This window comes from Pelobates fuscus, chromosome 2 (genome assembly GCF_036172605.1).
Source record: "Pelobates fuscus isolate aPelFus1 chromosome 2, aPelFus1.pri, whole genome shotgun sequence".
Lineage (NCBI taxonomy): Eukaryota > Metazoa > Chordata > Amphibia > Anura > Pelobatidae > Pelobates > Pelobates fuscus.
This window is the reverse complement of record NC_086318.1, coordinates 41,725,151-41,748,769: the sequence shown is the minus strand read 5'-3', so window position 1 is coordinate 41,748,769 and position 23,619 is coordinate 41,725,151. Positions and strand designations below refer to the sequence as shown.

General features: G+C 38.4%; 1 protein-coding gene across 1 annotated transcript in view; it reads left to right on the top strand.

The window, feature by feature from the left end:
• The window catches only part of KLHL29 (kelch like family member 29), an 830,662-nt gene that overhangs the window by 715,442 nt on the left and 91,601 nt on the right, over nucleotides 1-23,619 (top strand). The window contains exons 10-11 of the mRNA XM_063440860.1: nucleotides 15,553-15,751; nucleotides 18,841-19,023. Coding sequence (XP_063296930.1) covers nucleotides 15,553-15,751; nucleotides 18,841-19,023 — 382 coding nt within the window. The remainder of the gene's footprint in view (nucleotides 1-15,552; nucleotides 15,752-18,840; nucleotides 19,024-23,619) is intronic.

Below are 23,619 nucleotides of genomic sequence, written 5' to 3'. Positions count from 1 at the left end.
CCTTTAAAGACTCGTGACATTCTTTATTATCCTGAAATTCTGGCCCACACAGAATTTATGCCACAATAGCATGTTCTAGTTGTTAGTGTTAATTGTATACAATTCTGCTGTTACTAAATGAATGGTAATTTTCACGTCAACATAGACTCTTTAAGGATTAGTTGAAGGACATTTATTATTATAACGAAGTTTAAAATGTGCATGTCTGCGTGTGTTGTCTACAGACGTTTATAGATTGTGCTAGTTTGATTGACAGCAATTGTGTGGATTCAAATATGTAATTTAACTTGATTGGAAGTGGTCATGGTGTCTGGAGTCTGTATATGCAGCATTTAGCTTTGAAATTCCTACTCCTATACTCCATTTTGCTGCCAGAGATGTACCGTATGTACTCGAGTATAAGCCGACCCGAATATAAGCCGAGGCCCCTAATTGTACCCCAAAAATCTGGGAAAACTTATTGACTCAAGTATAAGACTAGGGTGGGAAATGCAGCAGCTACTGGTAAATTTCTAAATAAAATTAGATCCTAAAAAAATTATATTAGTTGGATATTTATTTACAGTGTGTGTATATAATGAATGCAGTGTGTGTATGAGTGCAGTGTGTGTATGAGTGCAGCGTGTGTGTATGAGTGCAGCGTGTGTGTATGAGCGCAGTGTGTGTATGAGCGCAGTGTGTGTATATGAGTGCAGTGTGTGTATGAGTGCAGTGTGTGCAGCGTATGTGTGTATGAGTGCAGTGTGTGTGTATGAGTGCAGTGTGTGTATATGAGTGCAGTGTGTGTATGAATGCAGTGTGTGTGTGTGTATGAGTGCAGTGTGTGTGTGTGTATGAATGCAGTGTGTGAGTATGAGTGCAGTGTGTGTGTGTGTTGCAGAGCCTTGGTGGGGGGTGGGCAATTTTATTATTATTTTTTTTAATTATTTTAATATTTTTTTATTATTATTTTTTATTTAATTATTATTTTTTATTTTATTTTATTATTATTTAAAAAAAATTCATCCCCCCTCCCTGCTTGATACATGGCAGAGAGGGGGGCTCTCACTCCCTGGTGGTCCAGTGGATGGGCACTGTGTAGGAGGGGGGCTGGCAGAGCTCTTACTTACCTCTCCTGCAGCTCCTGTCAGCTCCCTCCGCCTCCGGTCCGGTCCGGTCAGCTCCCTCTGCCAGCTCACAGTGTAAGTCTCGCGGCCGCACTATGACCCCGCGGCTCTCGCGAGACTTACACTGGGAGCTGACAGAGGTGCTGAACGGACCGGCGCGGAGGCGGAGGGAGCTGACAGGAGCTGCAGGAGAGGTAAGTAACAGCTCTGCAGCCCCCACAGCCCCCTGTCTGTATTATGGCAATGCAAATTGCCATAATACAGACAATTGACTCGAGTATTAGCCGAGTGGGGGGTTTTTAAGCACAAAAAATGTGCTGAAAATCTCGGCTTATACTCGAGTATATACGGTAAATACCTTCGGAAGTCATTTGGGCGTCATTAGCCTTCCTGGATGCACAGAATTGCAGTCATTGGTTGAAGGTGATCAACTGACACTTTCAGCCAATAAGTAGTCAGCAGGAGCATCTTCTGGCTTATGCAACTCTGCAAAAGCCAGATATCGTATCATCACTGGCGATAGAGAGGACCCTTGAATTACAGTAAAGAGTTAGAACTCGCAGGTCCATTGCAGGCAAATGAACATCCAAAATACCAGCCACACAGGGGTTCGATAGGCAAGGCCAACAGTTATAGAAAATAATAAATTCCACATATCATAAATGACATGGAAGTAGCAAGCCAGAATATAATGCAAAACAAAACAACACAACAGATGTTTGGATAGCATGGGTAGTGTCATGGTGTATCCAATGGAATCTTGTATCTGTGTACGGGTATTGATGTAATTAAGGTCAGCGGTGTGGCTTCCATTTCCAGCCTCCCTACCATATTCCCGCCCTCAGGCACGATAGTCTGCCAGCTAGCCACCGGTACTTTCCGCCTGGTTGGTTCCTGCTTGTGCCCTTTGTCCCACCTCTGTCTACCGCCCTCCGTACGTGATGGTTCAGGCATAAGCGATGGGCCAGGGAGAGGGGGAGAAGAGAAAGGGGAGGGGTGTTGTACAATTCTCAGATACGTGCCATCAGCTGGTGTTCCAGGTTGTCATCGCAGCGGGTGAGGGCAGGCAGGCAAATCATCAGGTTCAGCGTGGTAAAGCCAGCAGGCGTAGAGGGCCTCAACGTGGGTAAAAATGTGCTAGCAAGGAGATAATGCAGTCCTGAGGATGAACTCCTTTTCAGCGAACATCTCCAGGCAGCATATAACATCTCTTGGCGGTGCACTGGGGGTCCCTTTGGGTGTAGAGCGCAGTGGGCTCTTACAAGTTGCAGTGGTGAAGTGAGATCCCATTAAAAATCTCCTTCAGGATGGCCTGGAGGTGTGGGGGGTCAGACTCTGTCTCGGGAAGGCCTCGGAGGATCTTTTTCTCTAGTTTGTTGATTTGGAAAGCACTTAAAACTGTGTTTTTTGTCTTTTTTTGGATTAACAGCAAATACAGATGTGAGAAAGACTGAACTTGATGGACGCAAGTCTCTTTTCAGATATGTAACTATGTAATTACCTGAGGGGCTTCCCACTAATACTAACATCTGGATGGACAGTAGGGCTTGCATATGCACTGCATCACCTGGGGTAGCATGGCTGTGTATGCAGCTTTCTCGAAACTCTGTATTTGCAGTAAAAAAAAAAAAATAATAATACGTTTTATAACTCATTTCTTAACTAAAAGTCTGGCAAGAACAGTGATTATATTGAATGTTTATACCCTGAAACATGGCATCATGTGATGTTTGAAAGGACAAGTGGGCTTAAAGGTAAAGAGTAAGCTTCAAAAATTTGAGGAATGTGAGATTGCATTAGATGAATATAGAGGAATGAGAATTTGCAGAAAACCGATAAAAAAATATATGTATATTTGAACTCCACTATGCATAACATGCATCTGAAAACTCATACCTTAAAAGCAATGTCTTTCACAGTACTTTGAGAAAGTACAATCTTCTTTTTAATGTTTAAAATATTTCTTTATACCATCTTACTCCAATACCCTCCATCCATCTCAGCGGAAAAAAAACAAAAACACTGCTTCAGTGATTTTCCCCGGGCTTTCAAAACAAATCACTGTTTTCTTTATAAAAATGACAAAAAAATCCCTAGTTATGTTTTGATTCACTGTGTAACGGTGAATATGCATGGGTTTGATCTGATTGAATCGTTAGACGTCTTTGTGCTTTGTGAATAAGCCAAGAATTCTTCTAAGTCCGGGTTCTCAGAGAATTATTTACCAAATCGGAAAATTAAACATGAAAATAACAGAACTAATAGCACCTCACTATTGGCCTGATGTTTTTTTGTAAATACTTTTTTCTTCCTTTTTCTTTTTTCGACCCAGTTTTGCTTTTCTTTTTATGGTTGGTTTTTATCATTTTTATTTATTTATTTGCATTTTTTTTTTCTTTCCATCTATATTTTCAATGTTATTGCTGGTAAACTATGCTGTTCTACTAGCATATGGTGTATTGAGGGCTTGGGATATAATGTTTAGGCAGATAAAGGAAACGATTTTGTGGTCCAGGGCCATGCCAGTGTCCATTTTAAAATATGATATTCCTGGGGTTGATGTTTATTTCTGGAGGTCCCTCTCTCTACATAATCTGGACGATTTTTTCTCAAATAATTTATTGTTGCTGTGACGAACTGAACCTTGTCACGTGTTCTTGGAGGAGCCTGCTGGCCAGCCTCTTACCAAAAGACTATGGGCCCTTTAAATCCTATGTGAACAGACTTGGTCCGGAGCTTGTCAAGCCTAATTGCTACTTTGTAGCAATTTTCACCGCAGTGTTCTAAGTGTTTGTCTGGGTGGACGCATTTCTTGTGGACGACCACAAAGTGGCGGCCATCTTGTTCGCATGAAAACAGGCAGCGGTGTTTGATCGTCGAGTTCATGGAACTATTTTCGGACACTGAAACTCCCGAACACTGCTGGACTTCCATGATCGCCTGGGTTTGGTTTTATAGCACTTAAGAAGACACTGTTTGGTGGAAACGTTCCCACAAAGAATGGGAACAAGCACCAGGGTAAGACTATTGACTATGTTCGGTAGTTTGTTGGTTTTTAAACTACCGAACTAGACCGACCGCAAGCCATGATTCTCTGGAACTATTTTGGGCATGGGACCATGCGGGTGGTCGGTCAAATTATGACTTCAAGGAAATTCCTGAACCTCTGAACTGATCTGGGTGATCTTTGAATATGTTGTGGGGATTTTGTGTGTGTTTAAGGTATTTGGGAGCTTTGTAAGGGGATGGATTCACCTATTTTGTATGGGAGTGTCCTGGACCTGAGAGCCAATGTAATTGTGTATATATTTTTACTGTAGTCTACCCTCAGCTCCAGGCGGGAGTGCCCTTTGCATGGAACCTGCATATAAGGCCAGTTGTGGCTGCCATTAAACAGATTTGTTTTACCCTTCATGAAGTCTAGGCTCATGTTTTGGGGGATTGGAGAGCTATATGCACTCTTGGGATTGCTATAATCACTATACTCCCTTGGATTACAAGACTTGCTCTGGCTGCTTTTCTCTCGGGACTAGGAGAGGTCTACCCACTGAAAGCTGGCTCCTGGTCTTGGGTCCAGGGTGGGTGGAAGACAGAGAGACCCCAACCAAGGCAGTTTGTCAGGTTTATGGTGGTTATGGTGTTCCAGTGCGGTGCTTATGGTGCTCGAAAGTACTAGGAAGCAGTGATTGACAGAGCTACCCGGTTGGGGTGTCAGGCAGTCTGTTACAGTTACCATTTGATAAATTTAGATTAACTCATGATTTAGAAGATTCAGATGCCACTAAATATGAGATTGTAGTTACCAGATTAAGCGAAATATTTGAAGTCCCAATACTTGACCAAAAATATACTCATTTAGAGAAGTCAGAAATAGAAAAAAATGATATTAATAATAGCCATGTGCATGGGCAAAAAATTTGGTTCGGTTTGACACTTCTGAAATTCGTGAATTCGTGAATTCGGCAATTCCCTAACCCTAACCCTAATAAGGTTAGGGTTGGGGTTAGGTTAGGGTTAGGGGTAGGGTTAGATTCCTGTCATCATTCACTTACGTTTCCATCCCTCTCCTTTTTTGCCACTTTTCAGAAATCCAAAGCACTTCGGCACTTGAGAAATTCGGCAATTAGGTTTGGCACTTCCGAAATTTGGCAAATTCGGCACCCTGGCAATTCGGACATTCAGAAGCATCCAAATTGCTGTAATTCGTCCAAATTTAAATTCGGACCAAAACAAATTGCACATGTCTAATTAATAAACCAGGAAGGAAACGTACTATATCACTATATTATTCCTTTATTAATGCTAGGCCCCAAACCAAATTGGATTACATAGTTGCATGGGATAGGGATCTCCAGAGAGAAATGTATTTTGATGACTGGTTGGCTAATTTTTTAAATTTGAAAGGTATCACCCAATGTTTGGCTCATTTTGAGAACCACTATAAAGTTTTATATCGGTGGTATCTGACTCCATCCAAACTCCAGAAAATATACCCCAATTCTACAAATCTCTGCTGGCGTGGCTATGGGCAAACAGGCACATATTCCCATATGTGGTGGCATTGTCCACGTTTACAATTATTTTGGATGAATGTACATACAATAATCAGGGATATAACTCCTTCTTTTGTGACTTTGAATCGAGAACTATGTTTATTCAAGTCATTTCCTGAAAACTCTACTAAAGTGGATAAGATAATGGTAGGCCACGTCTTGATAGCGACCACTATGGTAATACCACATTTTTTGAGGTCTGACGTAATTCCTTCTATTAAAGAGGTATTAACATTGGCCTTAGAGAATAAGTGCTATGAGATGCACCTCAGATTGCCATCAAACACAACAGAATCATTAACTCACCACTGGAACATATGGGGGGATAATGTCAAACGAAAATGATACATTTTTTGCCGGATTGTAGTTTATGTGCCTCTCCTTTTACTCTCCCTCTGTTTGTAAATGCAACTGTTTGTACACTATTTATCGCCAGAACGTGTAAAGTGCCTTTACACCGTATTTGACACTATGTGGTGTTTTTCATAAAGCATATGTTTTCAATTTTATAATGGATGGATATTTTCACCCCTGTTTCTTTTTGTTTGTGCGATTTTATATGTTTTCTTCATTCCATATATTTCATTGCTTTACAATGATTAATATTGTTAAATATGAAAACCTTTCAATAAAAAATATTTGACAAAAAAAAACAGAACTGCTAAATGATTGCTGATTTTTCTATATTTTTTTTCTCTGCTTTTTTCTCTTTGTTGTTTACAAAAGGTACGAACATGAGTTAATACTTACATAGAGGACTCGTCTTGAGTAAAATTGAGTGACAGAGACACTGATTTAATAGGTCTGATTGTATAAGAGATAGTTCGATGTCCTCGCTGTTGGCTCTCACCATAAGCTGTGTCGACTCATGAAGAGCAAGCGATAGAAATATAATTATTTTTTTCTTACTAATCTAATAAGGAGCGATAGCGGGAATTTGCTTAGTTAATTTTCCCAGCTTGCAGCAGGAGCTGTTTTTACACAGCTCTTGCTGGGAATAAAGGACAGGGAAGAAATTGTGGGAAAGTATTATAATTTTAATCTTTTTTCCTAGCCAGCCAAAGATATCTCTGTTCTGCAGACCGGAGGAAGGTAATTCAGTAACTGTGTGTGAAATGGGTAGGAGCATAGAACCAGTGTCTTCCAATGGTCTAACTTAAAGGTGTGCTGTCACGTCTCTGAGACCTCACCTTACTAGGAGCATCTGTTAGATTTGCATTTATTCATTATTATCTTTGGCTTAAGGCGATCCATCCTTCCACCTGCAGAAGGAAAAATGTGGAATATAGGGGTGATCTCTAACCAAAAAAAACACAGCATCAAAAAAGAAGCTGACCAGTTATCAGCCCCTCGTTGCTGTCCTGTACAATGGGATGGAAGTTACATTTAATATGCACATTCAACTACAACAGTCAAGACACGCTTTTTGGAAATTATTGGGCAAACATAATGCTACACTTATTGCCTTGCTAGAAACACCCATGGTTTTGGATATAACTGGAAGCAGGTGTTTTGGAGAGCTTGCAAAGAGTTGTAAAGAAGTCTATGAAAACTGACTGGTGTTAACAAAAAGGGGTGTGCAAAACATATTATTACGGTGTGCAATGCTGCTTTTTTTTTTTAATAGATAAAAACACAGTTTTCATAGTTTTTAGTCATAAAGTACAGTGCCTGCACTCATGAGACAAACTGACGTGCAGGGCCGGTGCAAGAATTTTTGACTGGACAGGCGAAGATGCATTTTGCCGCCCACCCCTTGCTCCCCCCCAAAAAAAACTCTGTGTCTCCTAGCCCCCCTTTTGAATTTCTTAGCCCCATTAGTGTTTCATATGCCCTCTCTTTAATGTCTAACCCCTTTGGCCCCTTTGTGTCTTACACCCCCCCCCTTTTCAACCCCTCTTGTGTTTTTCTTACTTCCCCGCCATCCCCTTTGTGTCTCTTTCTTCCCCTAGCCCCCATCTATCTCTCTTTCTCCCATATAGACACACATACAGGCAAAAATACATATATGCAGAAATACATACAACTCTAGGCTTCTTGGGAGGACATCACTTCCTCCCATCCGATAAGAAGAGGGCCAGCAGTAGTTCCGCCCCTGCTGGGGGCCAGCCACACTGTGTGCTACCGAGGGAGCAGAGATACGACGTGTTCATATCCCTACCCCTCCACACAGTCTGCGGCACTGCAGGTTGGCAATCGGCCACGCTACAAGAAGTGACCGGCAGGAGAGGATCGGCCGCCTGTTCTGCCTTATAGACGCGTCAGACCTGCTGACTTGTATAAAGACACAAAGTAGAACAATAATAAACAAAATGTAATAAACAAATGGTTTTAATAAGAGTTTTTTTGGACGCTCTAAGTTATTAGTGTCTAAGATATATTTGAGTTACCTACATTAACCAATTCACTACCAGAATAGAGTATAAATATTTGTACTTTCATGTATTTTGCAGAATTAAATTTAGTCCATAAAGCTTTACTCACCCTCATTTTTACTACCATCATGTAAAGGAACACATTTCTCTGCCAAAAGCAATTAGTCACTTATATTTAATACAGCCGAAAATGTAAGCCCACCCTCCGCTATTGAGTTGTAAAGACAATTTCAATGGGTCATATAATTCCAATCGGCAGGAAGGGAGGAGAAGTGAATGGACTCTACCATTTCACTGTCAGCATTACATTAGCAGCCCAGAGATTGATAAAGTTTGCTATAGCGGTTTTAAATACCTTTTATTTTAGAAATATATCATTTAACTGCATTTACGGTCTGTTGGCATTATGCTCAAATGCAGACACTCGCTTTACAATACACTGCAAATTTTTAGTTGGCTATATTGATTATAATGCCTCCAGGATCCTTACACATACCTATAAGCAAGGTATTTGACCATATTTATTTATATATTTTTGTCACAACTACTATATGTTAGAAAAAATGAATGTTTGCTCTTATACAACATCACCAACATCTCAGATCCTGTGTGATACATTGCAAGATAAAGGACACTAAATACTGTCTACAGCTTTACATTTCCCAAAGATGTTTTTTTTTTTATAATGGATGAACGAATAGGTATAAAATAAAAATGGTTTAAATGCACATAATGTAAATTTTTATGTTTGTCTGACAAGTGTCAGGATCCCGCGGGCGGCTGCGAGGGGAGGCTGCAGTCCGCCCGCAGCACTCACCCTCCAGCCGTCCGCGGTCCCCTACCTGGCGCGCGCTCGGCGGGCGGCATCCTCCCAGCCACGGATGCCGCCCGCGTCTTCCTCTACGTCCCCCAGCAGCAGAGACTGCTGGGAGACCGCCCATTTTGCTGAACGCCGGGGTCAGCCACCTGACCCGGCGTTAAAGGCACAGTGCCTCAATCACAGTGGGAGGTCTAGATATCTCCCACGTGTAATTGTTAATTCTGATTGGAAATTATCCAATCAGAATTAACCTAATGATTTATATACTTACCTTTCCTGTTTCTCTCTGCCCTGTTGTGGTCTTTGGTTGCTAGTATTGCTACTGAACTTGTGTTTCTGGTTACGTACTCTCTGGCTTGTTTATCCGACTTTGTGACTTTCTCCTACCCTTTGACCTCGGCTTGTTTCTCGTTATTCTGTCTTCTGGTTCCCCTTACTCGGCTTGTCTCCTGACTATTCTTTGTGTGCTTAGCCCGGCCACTCTAAGGTCCGGTACTGCACCTTTTCTGTGTGTGTGTTAGCTTGTTTGGTTCCCGGAATCATGACACCAAGCAATCTACAACTACACTCAAAACTGCTGTGTTATGATATGTTTATATCCTAGCTATGCAACCCTTGCTTCAAATAAATGTGTCACTAACATTTTTTTAATTCTAATAGTTTGCAGTAGTGATCGGGTTAAAGGCCAAAAAGTAATGTTTCTGAAATTTTCAATACCAGCCTTGGTATCATTTTGTGAGAATTACTCTTTGCTGTTATTATTACACTGACTGGATGACAATGGAAAGAGTATTAATAGCAGGTCTGCCCTTTCTCCAAGGGAACCAGAGAATCTGCCCATTCACCCAAAACCTTGAGAATATGCCATTTTACCAGAAAGTCAGAGAATCTGCCCATTTACTTAAATTATTATAATATGAAACAGGTTATTCCTATGGGATAAGGCGACATTCTGTCATGGACAGAAAGCAAATATCCATTTATATATAAAACTGAAGGAAAGGTATCCAGGTTTCAGCAACAGACATCCGGATACCTTCTAATAGTCCAAAATAAAGGAATTGATGCAATTGTAACATGGTTATCACGAATGATTCACAAAGTAACATACATAAGACCTTTTTGTCAGCAATCATATTCAAAAGTAAACCACTTTTTACAAGTGAAGCAATCACCATGGAAACCAAGTAAATGTTCCTGCGGTTTCTATGGTGATTGCTTGACTTGTATTACTCCACTTCTCACTTTGCATCATTTAAATAACTCTCTCTTACCACTTTGTCTTAGGAAAACAATGCTGTTTAATATCTATCTATAGATGTTTCTTAAAAGTCTTGGATGCGTATTTATCCCCCCCCCCCCCCAAAAAAAAAAGAATGCGGAATATTCAAGAATATAATTAATATGTATGTGAATGGATTGTTGATCCAAGGAGAAAACTGATTGAAACAAGAAATAATTTTCCTCCCTTTTTGCGGCATAATTAGAAGTGGCTACTATTGTTTTTGTTTTGTTTTTTTGTCTTCTCTTGGATCAACATCATAAAAGGATGGGTTTCAAAGTTTGAACTTGACAGACCTTAATCTTTATCCAACCTAGATGACTTTGTAACTATGTAATAAAGCCAGATGTGATTTGTGTTAGCTAAACGTTTTTTTTTTTAATTTTAGTTTAGTTAGAGCCCTTATCAATTCTTGTTTGCAATCTTTGAATAGTATAGCAATGATCTCACCAAATACAGAAAAAAATAAAATAAAACCAAGTCTTCTCCCAAATTAAAACTTTTAAAAGTGATGGCAATATAACTGTAAAATGAGCCTTCAGCTGTAATTAACTAAAATAAATTGGGCCACATCATGCCTTGGGTTTTTGCCTTCTTTTGGATCAACAGCAGAAACCCGATGTGTGAAAAACTGAACCTGATTAATTTTTAGATGATATCAGCATGTAATTATGTAACTTGCTTCCTTATATATTTAGAAATGTAGTTTCATAACATTCAAGAGAGAAGTATTTTATCATTGCAACAAGAGGATATGATTGCTAGCCGGAGGGAGCAAGTTTGACGGATTATTCCAAACATAATACTTTACTGAGAGGGTACCGACTGGGTACCTCTGTCAATTGCCGCTTCCTAGAAATCCTTGAGTACCATAAGCACTGTACCAGACACCATAACCACCGTAAACCCCACAAACCGCCGCAGCTTTGTTGGGGTCTCTCTGTCCTCCACCCACTCTGGACCCAAGACCAGGATCCAGCTTCCAGCTTCCAGTGGGTAGACCTCTCCTAGTCCAGAGAGCAAAGCAGGATAGCTCTTACAAGAGCTAGTGATTATAATCCCAGGGAGTATAGCAATCCCCAGAGTGTGAATATAACTCCCAATCCCCAAAACATGAACCTATACTTCATGGAGGGTAAAACGAATCAGTTTAATGGCAGCCACAACTGGCCTTATATGCAGGTCCCCATGCAAGGGGTACTCCCCCCTGGACCTGAGAGTAGACTACAGTAAAAACATACACACAATTAGATTGGCTCTCAGGTCCAGGACACTCCCATACAAAAAAGGTCAATCCCTCCCCTGTGCCTGGGAGATAATTGAGTCAGCAATGTATTAAAGTCAATTATCTCCAGGCACAGAAAACATACATTTTACAAAACCCCGAAAATTCCTTTTAAACACAAAATCCCCACATAATCAAAAATCACCCAGATCGATTTTTCCTGGAAGTCATAATTTGCCCGACCGCACGCATGGTCCCATGCGTAAAAATAGTTCCATAGAATCGCATCTAAGTGCCACTGGGGACCGACCAGGCACCGACCGGGAACCGCGAAGTCTTCATGCCGAAAATAGTTCCAGGGCATTCGCGGCTTAGTCCCCATGAAGTTTATTCGCCGTTTTGGTACATGCGAACGGCCACCAAGGAGCTAGCGTTCGATTCTATGCGCATGAATGGAAAGTGCCGAACCAGGGGGAATAAAACATGGGTTTTTACAGTCGCTGACCTGGCCCATAGTGGGTGGTCAGGGGGCCAGAGTCCGTGGCAAACGTGTATGGAAAACGGCGTTTGTCATACTGTTTGGTGTATAGATAAGGCTATGTTAAAAATCATTATAGGAAGACATGAACATAATTCTAATAGGAAACCAAAAATTCTGAGTTGGGAAATTTGATATTTTTCAAATGTATTTCCTAATGGATTGTTTTTAAGTTTTCTTAAAGTGCCACTGGGTCTACTTCATTTATTTTTGTCAGGTTATTTGCTAAGCTTTCAATCATAATCTGAATGAAACCATTTAGAATAAAATAGCCTGTGATTATTGCTGAAATGGGAGAAATTACCAAACCACCCATTTAAACTTCAAATTTGACATTTGTCCTTTTTATTTTTTTCCTCAATGTGTTTATTGAATAGCCCTATTAACGTTTCAATTGAATCCAAATCAAAACAAATAGATTTCTCGCACATAACAGAGTGCTAGGAAAAAGAACATTGTATTTACTGAGGGGAATACTTTCGTAAAACTAAATAAAATAAAGAATAGAATAAATAAAATAAAATAGTTGTTCCTGAAGCAGAAATCATTGTGTAGACTGACATATAACCGCAGCCTAGCATGATGCATTGTTCTGATAACCCCTTGGTTAATCTGCCAATTGAGAAATCAGGCCCCTCTCCTACCCGTGCTTCGTCCCTGAACCGCTGGAGCATAAGGGGAGATGTGACAGCGCCAGGCTGAATTAAAAGATCCTACTGACATGCAAACGTTGGCTATTTTGCTACAATGCTCAAAGTGACAACTTTTTCCCTATAGATGTGTTGGAGGAAACTGATCACATTGCTACTGCATGGTGTGAATTCTCTATCTAAGAGGGGCTGCTCATTTTGTGCAAAAGATTATCATTATTCATCCTCCAACCACAAATATGTTTTTTTCCCCCCAGATTTGTATATTAATACAATGTACCAATGGCAGGCCTTTGCTACAAAAATGTGACACGGTAAACGCAACATATGAAACTTATTTTAGGTAAAATGTTTTTACTGAGGATAAATCAGGTTTTTGGGGCATCACAATCCGTGCACTTATGGTGTCCGACGCCAGAAAACAGAGCATGCTGGAAGGCTTCCCACCCCCTGTGCCACCCATGTCTTCTCCTTAGCCCTCCCTCCTTCCAGCGAGGGGAACCGACGTCAATGGAGGTAGATCTGGCTGCAAGAGTACTTTAATTTTAGCTGCATTCATTATTTTTATTGGGGGTGGGGGGATCATAGGGAGTGTTATTCTGACCAATAAAGTGTTCTTTTTTTAAAAAAAACAACAACAAAAAAAAACAGTTTGGGATAAATTATGCAATCTTTTTTTTCTTTTTCTAAAAAAGCTGTAAAAACTTGCAAATTTTAGGTCAAAACAGCTAAACTAAAATATAATCTCAAACGGCTATTGTGATGTGAACTTTGCGATACGTTTCTTAGATTCTGATTTGCAGCTCTGAGATTCTAAGTTCCCTCTGTGGTTTGCATTTAGTACACCACATTATACAATTTCTTTGTAACTTGCTGGGTTTTTTTTTCTAAGTGACACGTTGCAGTAAAACAGATATCCTGCCGGTACATGGCTTATTTTGATCTTTATTACAATTTAAGCCCTAGAGATTCTCATATCCTTGAGAGGTTTGTAACAGTGCTTTTCTTCAATGGAAAGAATATGTTGGCTTTCCAATGTTGCCATCCTTGTTGTAATGATTTTAGCATTGGAAATTAGATTCATTTGCATTTTGTTGTAGCTATTATGGTTCGGTTCTAGGGTAAGTGGGACGTGTGGAATGATAAATTAAAGCAGAGAATAGATGTGGAAATAAATATATATATATATAAAAAAAAATGAAATTTATTCATAAAGGGCTCTAGCGAGTTGCTTAACAGCTTTCAAAACTAAACCCAAAATAACCAAGTTAATCGCAATGGTTGTGTGATAGCCAGGTTTAGTCTGGTTTGACCTAAATTTTGCTAGTTATATATATCTTTTGTGCAAATGGTTGGTAGATTATCAGAGGTAGTGCTGGGATCAATGCGGGCAGATAAAAGGGGCTGCCATGGCACCCACATATTTTTAAAGGGTTACTGAAAGCATCATAACCTCCCAGTCCACTGCAGTGGTTAAGGTGACAGGAGTACAGTGGTAATGGTGCAAACCGTTGAGCACTAATTTGTCTTCTTACCTGGGTTCCTGCCTGGCTCCAATGCTCCTTGGGTGTCTGGTGACATGCTTCCAGCTTCTGCAGAGCCGTTGAAGTCGGAAGCCCTGGCTGTTGACATTCGTTGGCTGATCGTATCGGCTGACGACTCTCAGCCAATGACTGACATTCTGGGCAACGAAAGTTGCACAAAATTTACATTAGCCAGCCCACTGCACACACAGACTTCAGGCACCATGACCACTTCAAATCACTGATGATTATGGTGCATGGAGTAACCATTTGGTGATTACTTTTGCTCAATGCTTCGACTCTTTCTCTCCCAACATGCAGTGGTGGATTTATGTTTTACAACTTTTGTTTTTTAGCAGATGTAGTTTAGCTGTTTGCCTTTCAAAGTAGAACACTAATGTTTGAATCACAACTATCATAAATTGTTGTTGTGCACATAAAGCACTGTTTATTGGACAAACTCAGCAGCGCTACGGAGAGTTAAGTGAGCATTATGATCGACTGACTGAGTAAGCCACAATGCAGGAACTTCAAGTCAGTTCATAGGGGATCCCTACCTGGCTAATGAATAGATTTTCTCTCTGCAGCATGGGAATTCTTATCAGTATGTAGATATGATATTTGCCCATGGTAAAATGTTGGATATGGTTAACTGTAAAGGACATTAAGTGTCTTCTGGGAAGATATTAAATATAGACACCTGAAAATAATACAAAACAACCAAACACGATTAACATCCTGGGCGCTGCATAGCATGAATAAAGTTGTCAAGTGGGCAGCTGGTTAATAGTGAGGGTACGGCCTATTGTGCAGGCCAAGTGTTTGGTCCTCCTCTGAAATAGTAGACAGGTTTTAAAAGGACTTTTAATACAGACGCAAACAATCAAGACATAAATGGGACCAATTGGCACCCAAAACATTAGTGGCGGAGCAATATCCAAAATGTAAATGAGGGAAAGTGTTAATATGCCTGCAAAAGGTTAGAAGAAGTTGCTTATAATGTCTCTGGTTTCTGCTTGCCAGCAAGAGCTGGCATAGTTTTGAGTACGCTATAAAGTATTGCTATATTATTTACACCTTCCTCAGGCAGAAGCAAGTTTCCAATAGAAACAAATAAAGTATTCGGCTCCAGTTGATCAAGAATGTTTGCCATGATTTGATCATTAGCGTTCACGAATGAAAGGAAACTTTGTGCCCTTAAGGATTACATTCATTTTCATAGACAAATGACTGGCTTGCAGTTCATTGAAACCTTTTGTTCATACTTTATGTAATTGCTGTATTTTGAAAAGCATTCTATTCCACCCTCTTGTAATCCATGTTGGTAAACCCGCTGTGCCATTCTTGCTTTCACAGTCCGTTTTAATTCAAGTCCTTTGTACCGTAACATGCCTTTTGTTGCAGAACTAAAGGCAGAAATAGGCTGTTAGAGCAGATAAGGTATAACACTAAAACATGTTTTTGTGTCCTCATTTTGCAGCATGCCGCTGAATTATTGGCCGTTGTCCGCCTCCCCTTCATTCATCCAAGTTATCTCCTCAACATTGTCGACAATGAGGAGCTGATAAAGTCATCAGAGGCTTGCCGAGACCTAGTCAATGAAGCAAAGCGATATCACATGCTTCCACATGCCCGACAAGAGATGCAGACGCCACGTACCAGGCCAAGGCTATCAGCAGGTAAAGGAACAGGGTGGCAGATAGACATGCAATTTGCAGAAGCTATCAATATTTACTGTATCGTTGGTCAGACTCTTGAGAAATAGTTGGGCTATAACTCTATTGTTGATTCGTTTCTCTTTGTTAATAGTTACACTGCAGCTCTATTGTTGATCAGTTTCTCTCTCTGTTAGCCCCTTAAGACCGCAGCCAAATGTACAAGTTGTGATCCAAAAAAACGTAAACAAAACCTGGCATTTGCGCTATATGTCTGTCCAACCATAATTCACCTCTTTCATATTAAATGCACCCCCCATTATTATATATCATTTTATTCAGGGGAAACGGGGCTTTCGTTTAACATCAAATATTTAGGTATGGAACATAATTTAATATGAAAAAAATATTTAAAAAATGGGAGAAAATAAGAATTTTTTACATTTTTTTAGTTCTACGTGACATTCTAACTGTGAATGTCATAATACTGTTTGCTTTTACTGCAATACAATACACATATTTGTATTCAGCGATGTCTCGCGTGTAAAACAGTACCCCCTATGTACAGGTTTTATGGTGTTTTGGGAAGTTACAGGGTCAAATATAGCGTGTTACATATTTCAGTTTTTTTACATTGAAATTCGCCAGATTGGTTACGTTGCCTTTGAGGCCATATGGTAGCCCAGAAATAAGAATTACCCCCATGATGGCATACCATTTGCAAAAGTAGACAACCTAAGGTATTGCAAATTGAGTATGTCCAGTCTTTTTTAGTAGCCACTTGGTCACAAACACTGGCCAAAGTTAGTGTTAATATTTGAAAATGCAAAAAACTAATTTGAACGCAACTTTTGGCCAGTGTTTGTGACTAAGTGGCTACTAAAAAAACTGAACATACCCTATTTGCAATACCCTGGGTTGTCTACTATTGCAAATGGTATGCCATCATGGGGATCATTTTCATTCCTGGGCTACCATACGGTCTCAAAGGCAACCTGGCGAATTTTAATGTGAAAAAACTGAAACGCAAACCTTATATTTGACTCTGTAACTTTTGAAAACACCATAAAACCTGTACATGAGGGGTACTGTTATACTCAGGAGACTTCGCTGAACACAAATATTAGTGTTTCAAAACAGTAAAACGTATCACAACAATTATATCGTCGGTGTAAGTGCCATTTGTGTGTGAAAAATGCAAAAAATGTCACTGTCACTGACGATATCGTCGTTGTAATATATTTTACTGTTTTGAAACACTAATATTTGTGTTCAGCAAAGTCTTCCGAGTAAAACAGTACCCCCCATGTACAGGTTTCATGGTGTCTTGGAAAGTTACAGAGTTAAATATAGTGCTAGACAATGTAATTCCCTGAACTTTTGGCCTGGGTTGGCAGGCAGGTCCTGCAAATTGTAATTAATAAAATGACCTAATTATGTAAAATTATTACATAAATATATGCGTAGAATTATTATATATATATATGTGTGTATATATATATGTGTGTATATATATGTATATAATTTTTTTTAATTATTTTTATTTATATATAGGTATATACATAGTGATATATACGTATATACTTATGTATATAGATATATATATTATTTCGTTCTACATGTATTTTGATATCAATATATATATATTAATTTTAAAATACAGTTAGAACGAAATTACGCATGTTTATATATTTTTTATCTATTTTTTTTTCATTATTTTTTTATTATTTTATTATTTATTTTTTTAACGTATTTATATATTTATTTATTTTTTATTATATATAAATATATATATAATGAAAATTATATATATATTTAATCAATATCATTGTACGTGTATTTTGATATTAATATATATATATAATTATGTATATATTAATATTAAAATACACGTAGACAGTGTATGCATATTTATGTGTATGTGTTTATATGTGTGTATATATATACTTAGATCATATATATAATAAATATATATATGATCTAAGTATATATAATTTATTTTTACACTGTTTTAACACTTTTTATTTGTATTTCAGACAGCAGGGGGAGTACCTGTCATTACAGGCACTCCCCCTGCTGGCAATGCCTTGGACGGCTATGCCGTCCATGTGATCGCGGGGTCCTCGCAAGGACCTCGCGATCACATGGCCCTGGGCGGCTGAAGAGGACGCAGGGGGACTCCCTGGGCTCCCGGGTAAGTCCCCCATACCGCGATCGCCGGCGTGGGATCGCCGGCGACCGGGTAAGTACATAAGATCGCAGGACGTACTATGCCGTCCTGCGGCTTTTAGAGCCACCAAAATAAGGACGGCATAGTACGTCCTGCGGTCTTAAGGGGTTAGTAGTTGGTCTACAACTTTATTGTTGACCAGTCTCTTTCTATTAATATTTGGACTATTGTTAGAGAACTTGCTGGATGACAACTCTGTAATTATTAGCTAATTTCTGGTTGAATAACAATGGCCATGGTACTCCCGATGTTGAGCTAGATGACGTTAAGCTCTAATATTTTCTGCCTGTTTGGATCACTTTGTAAATAATAGACATTTCCGAGAGATAACACGTGTAAGCAACAGAGATGACACTTCCACTTGGAAGAAAAGGAAATCCTTTTTTTTTTTTTGGTCTAAATACTAAGATTATTTACTAAAATGAGAATTGCCAGGAATTCAAAGTGATTTTCAAAATCAAGTGAAAATAGCCAAATTTTCTAAAATTCTCCAAGTCAATAATTTTTTACACGTTTGTCTTTTTTATTTTTTCTATTTTTGAAATTCACTTTGAATTCTCAGTTATTTTCACTTTAACGAATAAACCTGTTAATATTAAGTATTATTCACATGCATATCATTTTAAAGAATTCAATCAGTTAAGCATGCGTTTGGCATTGCATTGTAGCCCGATAAAAGCGTATTCATTAAAAATGGAACCGTTGAAATTGATTGAGCACTAATCGTAATAGGATTAGAACGTCTTAGGATAATGTTTCTTTAAATCGAGATAGTTGACTGATCAAGCAATCTCTTTGTTCAATCACATCCAGTACCTTTCCTATGCCTTGCGATAACTATGAAGTACATTACTGTTACTTTTTATTCTTCTCTCATTTTTAGGAGTAGCTGAAGTGATTGTCCTAGTCGGGGGTCGTCAGATGATTGGAATGAATCAGAGAACGTTGACAGCTGTCACTTGTTTAAATCCACAAATCAACAAATGGTATCCATTAGCCAGTCTCCCCTTCTACGATCGTGAATTTTTTAGTGTTGTAAGTGCTGGAGACAACATCTACCTTTCAGGTGATTATCAGGACAACCAGAACCTCTAAAAAATATGCCAGTTTTCTGCCTCTTCAGCATCATATTCTACTTGTACAAATGGTCTACAGAACTGGAAAATAGGAAATTAAAATATTGTTTATGTAAAAGATATGTATTGCTGGATGCCAACAGTTTTAGGATGTGTTGTGCGGTCCTCTGTTATGCTTTTTAAATGCACATCATAGTATAAATACCAATACAATGGTAACGAGAAAAACAATTGATAAACTTGCTTATAATTTAGTCATTGTATAGATGAATCATTTTTCTCTTTATACTACAGCTATTTATTTTTCCAGGCCAGAAGCAATTTAGATCTTTGCATCCATGTGATAACCAATACACCATTGTTTAGTATGCATCTTTAGAACAATGTGTTATAAATAGCAACGCTATAGAAAATAATATAAACCGGGAGCAATCAGCAGGAAGAGTCCATTGTTTTCCATCGCTCCAATTTAAAGCTTTGCCAAACATTAGCTTTTCAAAAATAACATGCTTAATTTTTGGGAGATAAAAACCAGAACTGCTGAAATATTGGAACATTACATATTCTTCTACGTTGATGGGAAAAAATGACAATACGTTTATACTCCTTTGCAAAATTGACTTAATTTTTTATGAGATTACTGCTTTATTTTTTTGTTGCGGTATTTGTTTTCTCTTTTTGTCTTTTGGAGCCCAAACTCTATTGGCACGAGATTCTCTTTATATCAAAACTTTCCTCATTAGAGTTATACAACTGGTAAAAAACAAAAGGCTCCATTCTATTGAAAAATGTTCCCACTTACCAGTTTAAATTATCTAGAATAAGCCAAATAGATTATACTGAAGTCAAGGCCAATTTTGTCTCTTAGTAGAAAAAATGAAAATCCGTAATGACTTGGCGGTCAAATTGTTACCTGGATCAAAACACCATCATCAATTTAAATTAGTATAATTATTTACTTCCATCTTTACCAACAACCATATTAATGCTTTCCTAAAATAGTTGTTCTCTGCTGAAACTAGACCTACGTCCTTTTTGTTGATTACTCATGCCAATTTGTAAAGATTTCCTTACAGAATCTTGACAAATCTGACGTGCGAATGAATCTGAGAGACCTGCCATGGTGTTTGCTACCAGATTGACAGGTTACATGTGTAAATGTTACTTCTAGCCTGCTGCCACGATAACTATTATTGAAGAGCTGCATTGTACTTCCCATCCAGTGCATGTGATTAAAGGAACCAGTCAGGGATTACTTGGTAGGCTTCCTAAAAAGTATCTTGCAGATGGCTTTCTATCCAACCAAGGATGACTCTCTACTGCTTCCAATCTGCCAAAGGACCAGGCTAGGTCTGGGGTTATTCCTGTGTGTGCTTCTCTGAGCCTGCAAAACACACTGAAACAAGTATAATATAGCTCCCCATGTGTGTTGTTCAGGCAGCCTTGAAAACAGATTCTAACCTTACAATTCTATACCAGCACAAACCCAATTGTTCTACATTAAAAAACAGTAAAAAGCTTCCTTTTCAAAACCAGCGATAACTGTCAAAATAACCGCAACGCCCACAATACCGAACTATATATAGTTACAACAATAAAATGTTTGAGTAAAAATAGAATCCAAAATGGAATGTACTGTTGATATTCTGTGTTCCTGCACTTTTATGAAAGGACAGGCAATTATTTATTTTTCACAAAATTGTCCAATCAAATTTTTTTGACTATGAATGCTGAATCATAACAGTCCTTAACTAATTAAACTATAAATATTATTTAATTACGTGACTTGGCTTGAATTTCCTTTGACAAGAATCACTGGAAAAATTTGTTATATGTTAAAATAAATGGCATTAACCCACAGTTGCCAAATGCCATTTTGCACAAATGAACACTTTTTAATGTGAGGCTCCTGGGTCAAACTGTCTGTTAACAATGTCTGTTGGCATACCGTTAGTTAATATCGTAGACTACAGTCGCTCAGAGACAGTTTACTTGATTTTTTTTATCCTTCTTGTTTCCTAAAGTAATGCATTGAATTTCAACAAGTCAATTTCATGTTAACATAGCAGTAACTGAAAACTCATTCTGATATTTTAATGCAGTCTAAGTAAATAATGTAGTCAATATGTGTACATTATGCAGTTGGCAGAATTGATTTAATAGCGTGAACATTCTGTAGCCTGTAATAGTCCCCGATAAATTATACAATTTCACTTTACAGCAATAGGCTGGAAATGAAACCGAATCCTTTGAGGGCAGGGGAGGCCAACGCCGTTATGGTAAATGATACCTATGTGTTTTTTAAATTTACATAAATTACAGCAAAGGGAAATAATTCTCCATCTCTTACTATAAATGCTGCCGTGTTTCAGGAGATGGGAATGTGCTCTTTAAATACATTACACATACACTGGATTTTTATTTATGGAGCCGTTGCTGTAGAGAGCTAGGTTTCTGATAAGAGAACAGGTTACACCAATTGGTGAAGGTGCAGCATACATCATTATTATTGCCGCTTACTTACAAAGTGTTGGGATGTATTGTAGCAAAGTAAATTGATGGAAGGACTAAAACAAAGACAAGTAGACCGATGTAATTAAACGGGGAGCCCGGGCGTAGCATCACGGTTTGCCGTTACACCGCAGGTCTGCTTGAACTACATATCCCAGAATGCTCAGCGTTCATACATATTCGTAACACCATAGTTATTATTCATTATTAGCCTAGTATAGACTGCAAGAGTGTAGCCAACATATTCTTGTTTTTAATTGTATGGATGTAAATATTAATATTAATACTGAATGTATCGGCACTGTGTAAATAATAATACTGACTGGTATAAATGATGCTCAGAACTAAATATAAGAGTAATAGCTGCATTTTACTGTGTAAGTACTTTAAATGAGACTAGCTCGCTATGAAAATATTGACCAAGATGGGAAGTACTGTAGGTATTTATGGAGTGTCATGATCTATACGTTAACTTTCTTGGCTGTGGAATGCAAAGATTGCTAGTACACCAATACCCCTGTGTGCTGCTGGATTAGGTAACTTACTAATGTACGTAGTTTGCGATCCCACTAAAAAATTGCCTTCCTGTATTGTACATCACAGCTGTGAGGCGTGTGGCTCAAAGGAACTGATAAAGCCAAAGGTTTTATATTATGAAATGTAAGTTTATTCTTTTAGTCATTATAGAAACTGTTATTTGGCGTGATTTATTGAGTGTCTCCCTAAGGTAATCAATGCAGTAACTTTTTACCTACAACTACGCATTTCATTTTATGCTGGCTGGATGTGACAGGCAGCTAATCAAAAAAATATAAAGATTTGTGAGAGTTCAGGGGACGGTGTGTGCGATCTGCCAGTAGCTACTTGGCCAATGACCTTTTGGCTTTCCTCTATAGGCATGTGTGAATATGTATTCAGCAATGTCCCTTGTGTCTTCTTAACTTTCTAAACATTAACAGATGTCAAGAACGGAAATATTTGTTACATTTCATCACCTTCTGACCTTTAAAATCTAAATGGCAAGTAACATGGAAATTAAAAAAAAAAAAATCAATGCCAATTTAACATTGCCCCTAGAAAAAAAAATAGTCTTAAATATATTTATGGACTTTTTTTTTATAAATTTAATGAACAGCAAAATGGTATATAGAATTAGTTTAGCGTTACAACGGAGGAGTTTATTAACATTGGGCAGGCCTGTATTACTAATTATGGTTATTGTTATAGGACTTATATGACCACTACGACCAATGTGCTGTTATAACATTGCCGTAAGCACTGCAATCTCTTATGTCAACATTAGCCATTTTGAAAGAAAATTGACTGTAAGAGACATGTCACTACAAGAATAGACTAAAGTTTCATAGCTTCACCTATGGGTAGTCTCACCTACAAGCTCTACAATTCATTTTAATGTGCTTATATTAGTACACAAGGACCATGTGTTATTATATTATCAAACTGGTCCTACCCATATGTACAAAATAAAAAATCCACTTTGAAAGAGAAAAGATCAAACCCTAGACCAAGGGTAGGTAACTTTTGGCACTCCACCTGTTTCAGGGTAAATGGGGACTACATTTCCCCTGATGCTTTGCCTGTGTTATGGCTGTAAGCGTATTATGGGGGATGTAATCCACAACATATGGATTGCCAAAGTTTGCCTATTCCTTTTACGAGACCATTGTTTTTGCCTCCCATCATTGAGATGCAATTGTTGCCTCCTTAGACACATTGTACACAGGATGGTCCTTTTAGATTTGGGCAGAAAAAGCAAATAAAACCAAAACAGAATGAGACCGTCATCAAGGCTAACTTATAACACAAGTCTAGTGTGTATTGGAAAACGTAAAACATAAAAAAGAAAGCGTATTGGAAAATGCAAAATGTTATTCTGATTTGTATTGATATTTCTAACTGACAAAAAAAAGAATTATAAGATATATATGTATATTGGCGCCCAATAAGAAGAGGAAAGATTAGAAATATATATTATAAGAAGGATTTTTTTTTTTACAGGTGGCTTTTTGCACAACTAGATAACCACACCACAATGCTTTTGTTGGGATAAAACT